Here is an 8534-nt window from a genome sequence, read left to right as displayed (position 1 = left end):
ACACACACACACACACACACACACACACACACACACACACACACACAGTGAGGGGGCGCACTCAGTCAGAGCAGCAATGTAGTTGGTTAACTAAAGCAGCATTGCAATCAGCCAAAGAAATCTTGCCAATGCCTTCCCATTCTGCTCAAATATGCATGCGTACACACACACACACACACACACACACACACACACAACTCTGGCTCTATCATTAACTGAATTACCTCACGCACATGGTTAGGGCTGCAGCTGGCTGAAGACTTGAGGGCTGCTAAATATAAAAACACTACAAGCACACAGACACACACACACAGAGACATGCAACGTCTTTTTCATGTACCTCTGCTCGTGCCAGAACACACACACTTGCGCACACACACCCTGAGGAGACTGAACTCTGCGGCCCTATACTGTAGGTGGCAGCGACTAGGACAGCAGTCAACTCAATCAATCTGATTACTGGTTTGGGGCTCTTGAGGGACTGGGTGTGCAAGGACATGCAGCCTTGCAGCTGGCCCCATCTGGAATTATTACAGGGTTGTATGCCATGAGGTCTCATGTGTAGAGCAAAGCACATGCAATAAAAAATATTTAAAAAAAACACATTCTGCTGTGTTGTGATGAGCCATCAAGCAGGGATAGGGGAGGGCAAGCTGATCTTTCTTGATCCGAAACTTAAAAATGCAAATATATTCCAAATGTGACAATTTCATATTTTCTGATTGTGGAGTTGATGTACTAATCCTGAAGTAATACGAATAAATGTTGTGACTGGCTGAAGCAAACCCCAGACAAACAGGAAATAGTGTAGGAGGCACATCTACTCACCAAAGAGTAAAAGGAGACATGCATTTTGCAGATTCTTTGAGGTAATTGAGCACAAAAATGCCACACAGGGCAAACGCTGTGCTACATCAAGGAATGAAAATGACTGTATTACAAAAAAAATGCGTGACAGTAATCAGTGAGGCACAGACAGACCAAATCCATCTTCACTCATACGAACCGCAACTCCACTTCCTCGAGCTTCTTTAACTAGGTTAAAAAGGGTAAACTATCCGTGATCCCATCTTAAAAGGTCATCAGTGTGAAACAAACAATGGTGTTCTAACAGTGACCCCTCTACTCTGCATGCAAGGCCAGAACATACGTGATGCTCTTTGGCTTCTTCACCCAAAGCCCGCTCAACATCACAGCACACTCTGCAGCCGAAACACAAACCAATCACTGGAGGCAAAGATGTGATGAAAACCACCAATAAAACACAGAGTTTTGTGAGACAAAGCTAAATGTCATCACATCTTTGGTCTTGTTTTGTCATGTGGCAAACTGTACAGCAATAAGAGCTTCTTAGATGTGGCAAAAAAAAATCGTTTTTGTAAAACAAACAAAGAAAAGAGATTATTTGAAAGGGTGGGGGGGAGGGGAACCCCCTGTGACTAACACAGCTAGAAACAGGAAATGACTTTGTGCCTCTGTGTGCGAGTTGTTTTAGAGTACGCACATGCATTTGTGATGCAGCCTGACATTAACCGGCCCTTTAAAAAGGCTTCTGTGGGTTTCCATCTTATTGATGAAACACAAACAGATCTACAGAAGTATCCGTCTTCTTCCACAGATATGAAACACACGCTGAGGAACCTGCCAGCTGTTAAATGGTTCAGTGACGTGTAGATTTCTGAGAAGAAGCTCTAGAAACATTTGCAAGAACTGCAAACACACATTCTTGTGAAACTCAGTCCTGTTGAAGCAGACACCTGCTCTACCAAGAACAGGAACCGAGGAATTGTCACCTACGTACACCTGCAGTTACACACACCTGCATGCTCCAACTACAACAAACAAATAAGTAATAACAAGATACAAAAACATTATTGTTGGAAATCTTACTAATTCGCAAATGTATTAATCAAAAACGTGATAATGAGGCTCATAGGTACTTGCTTTGACACTCTCCTTAATGTCAATACTGAAAAACTTTTTAAAAATACAGCAGCCACAGTCGGACGAGAAAAAACAAATGTTGCTGCAGTGCAAAATTACTTTTGCTTTGCTTATTATACAGTTACATGAGAAGATACCACTATTGTATTATTATTTTTAATAGGATCCCACTCTAACGTCTGTGCATTAACTATGGGGTCGGAGCTAAAACATGACTAATGTAGATTTATGTGGAGGCCCTATTTCTTGGAAGAATTGTCCGAGCATGGTCGTGATACTTCTACGCCGACTCACGTTTGGAAAGAACGCTAAAAGTATATTTCCCATAATCTTTAACTATTTTTTTTGAATATGTGATGTCAAAGTGTTTGATATTATGTCATGTACATTATATCAAATACATCATATAAGTGTCAGTTGTTTACAAATCACAAATGTGCCTGCCATCACAAACTCCTGCCCATTTAGTCCCTGAAGGTGTTTAGCATGAAGCAGAGTCTCACAGAAAATGTACCCAGTGAAGCATTTACCATTTGATGTTATAAAACACTTCTTATCAACCAAACTAAGAATGAGAGTATGATAGCATGTGCAGCCAACTGCTAATGCTACACATGTAACTACCGAAACAAACTTGAAGAGCGACAGCAACACTCAGACATTTATATGTGTGCAACATGCATTTCAGACATCACTGAAGTGAGCCAGCGCTTACTGCCTCTCTCCTCCCTGGGAGACCAATGTGCAGCCTTTTTAGACACCATTTATGAGTTATCACATGGTAGTGTGTATTTCAAGTGTGGTGGTAAATCAAACATATATGATGGACATATAGGGCGTCACCTCAATTACACCCGCAGTGTGTACATGTTTCTAATAATTGCTTGGTTTGAATAAGATATATGTGTGTATAAATGTAAGCAGGAGCCAAAGTGTCTACCTTTGGGGGATCATAGAGCTCCAACTGGTACCTCTCTGCTCCTCCTCTTCCTCTTCCTGCTACTTGAGCGTCCCTGATCCTCCTGACCAGCAGGCGGCAGCGTTGCCAGCGGGGCTGAGTGTCTGAGATGGCGTCTTCCACCAGCAAGTACCTCAGTTGGCCCTCTTTACAGCAGCCGCTCTCCGCTGACCTCTTCTGCCTCATGCTTCCGCTGCGTAACCAACTTAAGCGACCCAGGAAGTGAGAGGCTACTCCAGCCACAGACATGTGTGAAGAGGCCGTGGGCAAGGCTTCAGAGTTCGGACAAGACGAGGAGCGGGAGGAAGAGGAAGACACTTCCTCGTTTGTGGAGGAAATCCCGCCCACTCTGTCATCATTGTTTGGGGGATTGGTAGTGGTGGTGGTGGTGCTAGGAGGCAGGTCCTGGGATGAGGGGGTGCTGGGCCGTTTCTTGAGAAGCCGTCTTACGGTCTGCCGGATTTGACTGACGGAGAAGTGTGTGACGTCAGCGTGTGCGGGGTTAGAGGCCGAGGAGTCCGAGGAGTACCGTTCGGACACCTGACGCCGGTCGGTGCCTGAGATCTCCTCGTTGCTCCGGCTGCGAATCAGCAGCGACCCGCTGCCTATGCTACGATTTGACCCTCTGAGCACCACCGGGTGTCCTGATAAGGAGTTACCCGCGGCGCACCGCAGCGGCTGCTCCCGTTCCTGACTCACCGCCGCCGGCTCCACTTTTGGTGACACCACAGCGAACAGAGCAGCACCTCCACTCGGCCGGCCCGCCTCACGGTAGTCCTGCACCCCGGACGAAGACGGGATCCGCAATCGACCGATCACGGCCTGTGATTGGAGAGGAGGGGCCACTGGAGCGCTACCGGAAGAACTGGAGCATGTGGTCTGGCCGAGCAGAGGGCCATCTTTGTCGACCTCGCAGCAAAAGTGCTGCTGGAAGAGGTCAATGAACTGCTTGGAGAAGGTCTCCGGTGGGAGCGCGTCATGTTGCGGCCGCTCTCTGGCGAAGCTCCGGTAGTGTCCGGCCAGCTGCCGGGCTGTGGCGATGGCGTGCAGTTCGCAGAATTCCCTCCAGCCTCTCGGGGGCGCCGCCACGCCTGGGCCCCCTCCCCCTGCTGCTGTTGTGGTGGTGGTGGTGTTGGCTGGATGGATAGTGTTACCATTCATTGCAGTAACCAGAGCGGCTGAGAATCACTGCTGCGAGACAAAGAAGGTTGAAGAGAGATAGAAAAAGAAGAGGAAATGGATGGTGGGAGAGGAGGCGGGGGTCAAGGGGTTGATTTGGAGACAAGAGTGGAGAGATGGACGGTGGAGAGCAAAGAAGCAGAAAAAAAGATGATTGAGGGACAAACAGAGGAGAGATATGGAAATGCAATTAGAGGCAAATCAAGATAATGCGGAGTGTTGTGCAAGAACTGGAGCACTGGCTAAACAGTCGGAGCATTTCTTTGAACTACTAGAAAGTTTGAAACAGTTCAAACACAGTAAGGACAGCCAAAAGTCAGATTTGTATCTGTGCTCAATCTCAAACAGCCAAAATTGGATTACGTGGGCCTGCAAAGAATCTCTGGCAATCAACCAGTCAGAAAATATCTGAATAGATAAGGGCGGCCGCAGTTCACTCAAAGGACAACTGGTAACTGTTCCAATTTGCGGAGAAACAGTCAATTGAATAAAGAGCAAAAACACTGCAAGTGCATAATATTAAAGGACAGCTGTCTGTAAGAGAAATAAGAAAATGAGGAGAGATAATAAAAATGACAAATCACTTCCAATTTGCACCGATATATGGAGGACGGAGACTGAAGTATTTGAAATGAATGAAAACAGCAATAGGTCCTTTGGACAGACACTGAATGAAGCCCCGTCTTGAGGAAGTATGGTTCAAGAATTTCTCAATCAACCACACTGCCTGCTTGGCCATCCGTGTGTTTGTGACCTGTTTCAGTGTTCCTTCTGCTTTTTTTGTTTTTGTGAAGCCCTGAAGCTATGTCAGGGTTATAACATGGACTGTGATCACTTGAACATGAAGCTGGTACCACAGTGAGCTCTGTGTATTAGACGTAGTTATGGTCAGATCATGCTCTCACTCCATAAGCAGCAGGTGATGATACAACACGCTTGTTTACCCCTAAAAAAAACAAACTCTGCTGCTCATGAAGGACATAACTGCTTACAAATGTTTTTTTAATGATCATCTTCTCCGTCCAACTGGCAGTTCGGTCTAACTGCGTGCCGACTGCCAAAATGTCATACATTTTTTCTGACTGCTACATCTTTTTGTGGCCACTTCTGACATTTCTTTGAGAGCAGACTGTAAAAATATATATGACAGGAAATGAAGGGAGAGAGAGCGGAGGGATGACATGCAACAAAGATCCTGGCCTCCAGGAATCAAAGCATGGACGCTGCGATTATATAATCAGCATCTATTTTTCTATTTTGTTTGGTCTTTGCATACATTAAGGTGGTGGTGCTTGGGCGGCCTTGGACCGCTTGGCCTCTGTCACTTCTTATTCTCTGTTCTGAGCTTTGTTTCACTTCTCTGCTTCTGTTGCTGCATACGGACACACTGAATGCTGATTAGTTTCATCTCAGTAGGCTTTCCTTTCTTTCTAAATACCTGTAGGTTTTGCTCAATATAATATGGACATTATTCCCTCAATGGTCACATAAAAACATCCTCATTTTAGTGTCAAAGCACCACTTTGCCATCATCAGAAAAAACAACGTTCAACAGTTCTTCTGCAGTGCACAGGCCCTCGACTAGCCACCATAGTTCACTAACTTTTTTTTTTAATTACAGAGAAATGAAGCAGTGGTTTTGGAGTTAACCACATAGTCCCACAGAAAAGAGGAAACAGGATGCATTCCTAAGCATTCAATGAGACGGATGAGAGCCCTACCGCTGCCCTTTATCATGCGTTTTCCTTGCTGACCCCCCGAGTACGCTCAACCCATAGTCACCGATGATTTTCAAAGAACCACAACAGGCCTTAGCTGATGCAACAGCAGAGCTTCTTGGTTAATGCAGACAGCCCCTGGATGATACAACATTATATAATCAGCCACAGAGTTGCGAGACGTTCACACGGCTGTCATGTAGCAAAACACAACGATCTTTGTACATTCTTAAATGAAGTTTTATCAACAGGTGTTTTTACGAAATAATTCTGTCCGATTTGAACCTACAGCATAATGGGATTTTGCAGTTCGATATGTTGCGTAACGTGGTAATGGTGGACTATTTCAACAAAAAGCTGGTTGTAGAATATCTCACCGTGAAACACTTGATGTCTAACGAAGCCGAGGATCTTTTTAAAATATCCCACCGTGCATTATATGAGAAGTGTAGGCCATTTCTACACAGATGTTTTTACCCATGCTTCCCCTAAAAGAGCAACAGTTAAGTAACAGCAGCAGTAGAGTTAACAAGAGTCTATGATTCTCAAAGTACAACATGTGGCATACATACATACCATCGTCCTCCAGTGCAGCACAGAAGGATCTTTTCTAAATACAGGAAGTATGAGTGTGTGCGTGCCTACAAGTGTGTGTGTGTGGCACAGTCAAAGACTGTGGTCTAACAGATCACAGAAAACCACAAGAAATAGAAGGGGGGGGGGTGCTCGATGTGGTCTGGCCAAACATGGAGCAACATGTCTCGTTATCTCTCGGCTGCCATCTCTCTCTTCCTCTCAGCGTCCTAAATGACGACATTCAGAGAAGGAGAGCCGCGAAATCGTGAGATCGTGTCACGCAACGAGCCCGCTACATTTTATTTTCATTGGTATCATCAAACATACCAGGGGGACACGTGCGTCAGTGAAAACCTGGCACCGTGAAATATTGCGTCACTACAGTTCCTGGATGCGTCCTGTCACAACAACCAATTCCCTTCCTGTACTTTTCAGAGCATGCTCAGTGCGTGCCCCGTCGTGCCCCTCCAGCTGGCCCCCCCCCCAGAAGCCGGTTTCTATCTGCCCGGCCAGCCCAGCGATGACTCAGCACTGACTGACTGACTGACTGACTACAGATCACGCACACACACATTTCCTCTCGGCCGTCTCCGTTCCCATGCTTTTCCCTTTCTTTTCATCCCCTCTGTCCTCCGCTATGAGGATCTCCAGAGTCGTGCTTCCTCTACGTATACCATGACGTTCACGTTGTGAGGGAAAACAAAAAGACTACTACAGTTGTGAGTCTCCTTTCTTTGTTCTTACCCAGGACCTCTAACCTCAACATGGCGCTTTGTTATCGTATTATTGTTTTGCTAGACAGCGTTCAGCAGGGGATGACAGACCAAAATAGGCCAATTCAAACAAAACTAAGTTGCAAATTGAAAACATTCCTGCACAATAGAGTCAAAGTTCTTGAATTCCCTTGTTTCTTTGTCTTCCTCACCTCTTCCCCATCCTCTTCCTCAATGACTACATTCTTCGCACGCACACACACACGCACACACTTTTGCTGCAGCGTCCTGAGCAACTAATGTCGACATCGATCGCAGGTTTGTGTGCTAGAATAAAAAATAAAAAAGTGAAACCAAACAAATGCCACAGGTGTGTGTGTCCCACCTGTGACTATAAGTACAGAGGCTGCAGCTGAAACTGCTGTTATAGCAATGAGACAGTGACATCTACAACACTTAAGTAGTCATCTGCTATTGTTAGAGAGAAGAGCGAGTCGAGCAAGTGATAGAAATAAATAGCCTGCCAGGACAGCGGCTTGTGACAGCTGACATTCAGAAAGACTAGTGCCGTCTCCTTATCTGCACCTCTGACACGACTTCTCCCAAATCGTCGATTAATCGATTGGTCAATCAACAGATGATTGATCAGCAACTACTTTTTCCAAGCAAAAAATCCAAACACTCGCTGCTTCCAGCTTCTCAAATAGATTGAAGAGGCAATGTTAAGACCTAGATTGGGTAAAAATCAGCCCTATACAAGGTCAGGACACAATATAACAAAAATGTGTCCCACAGTTCTTACCGTGCCTCAACACTTTGCTGCTCCTGACACCAGAAGTGGTTAAAAATAATAATTTAACTGACTGCCTAAAGCTGATTTTTAAGCGAGCAGGAAGGAAACAGGATGCATGAAACAAGACACGTGAATTGATCTCATCAGCGCGAGTAACCTCATGACTCGTGTCGGCTCACCGAGTTGATTTTTAACACAACCTTGGATCAACCTCTGGACACGTTGGGGGATGAGCGTGTGATGCCGTTCACGGCAGTATTTCTGCGGTGGCTGGTAAACGGTGTCCTGGCTTTGGCCTATTGGGAGCAGAGCCAAGATGCTAATTCCTTAAAACCAGCACCGTCTTTTGAAATACACACACTGCCAAGACCAACACAAACATAACCGCCACAACGTTAAGATTTAAAAAAAATAAGAGCGATGGCATTCATTTCTGTGCAAAACCAAGAAATATAAATCTACAAAGACACACATTGACTGAGGCTTTCACAACGCACAGAGAACTATCAGTGCGGCTGGTGGGAGCCTTGTTGCAGGGAAGTCCTATTTATATCTCAAGAGCTTGGTATCAGCTCTCACACACACCACTGTGTTCACACACACACACACACACGCACACACACACACACACACACACAAAGAGGTGTCTGAGC

The 8534-nt window shown here is 45.6% G+C and overlaps 1 protein-coding gene across 3 annotated transcripts in view; it reads right to left on the bottom strand.

The window, feature by feature from the left end:
- Positions 1 to 8534, bottom strand: part of sh2b3 (SH2B adaptor protein 3) — a 58308-nt gene that overhangs the window by 27785 nt on the left and 21989 nt on the right. Inside the window, exons 1-2 of one of the 3 annotated variants that reach the window (XM_031856630.1) lie at positions 6376 to 8516; positions 2885 to 4093 (exon numbers count right to left, since the gene is read on the bottom strand). In XM_031856630.1, coding sequence (XP_031712490.1) covers positions 2885 to 4063 — 1179 coding nt within the window. In that variant the 5' untranslated portion in view covers positions 4064 to 4093; positions 6376 to 8516. Of the gene's footprint in view, positions 1 to 2884; positions 4094 to 6375; positions 8517 to 8534 lie in introns of those variants that run through there. The other 2 variants (XM_031856629.1, XM_031856628.1) reach the window with 2 other exon arrangements.

Source organism: Anarrhichthys ocellatus, unplaced genomic scaffold (assembly GCF_004355925.1).
Source record: "Anarrhichthys ocellatus isolate YVR2014 unplaced genomic scaffold, GSC_Weel_1.0 scaffold17, whole genome shotgun sequence".
Lineage (NCBI taxonomy): Eukaryota > Metazoa > Chordata > Actinopteri > Perciformes > Anarhichadidae > Anarrhichthys > Anarrhichthys ocellatus.
Note: the sequence above shows the minus strand (reverse complement) of the source record. Positions and strands in the feature narration are given on the sequence as shown.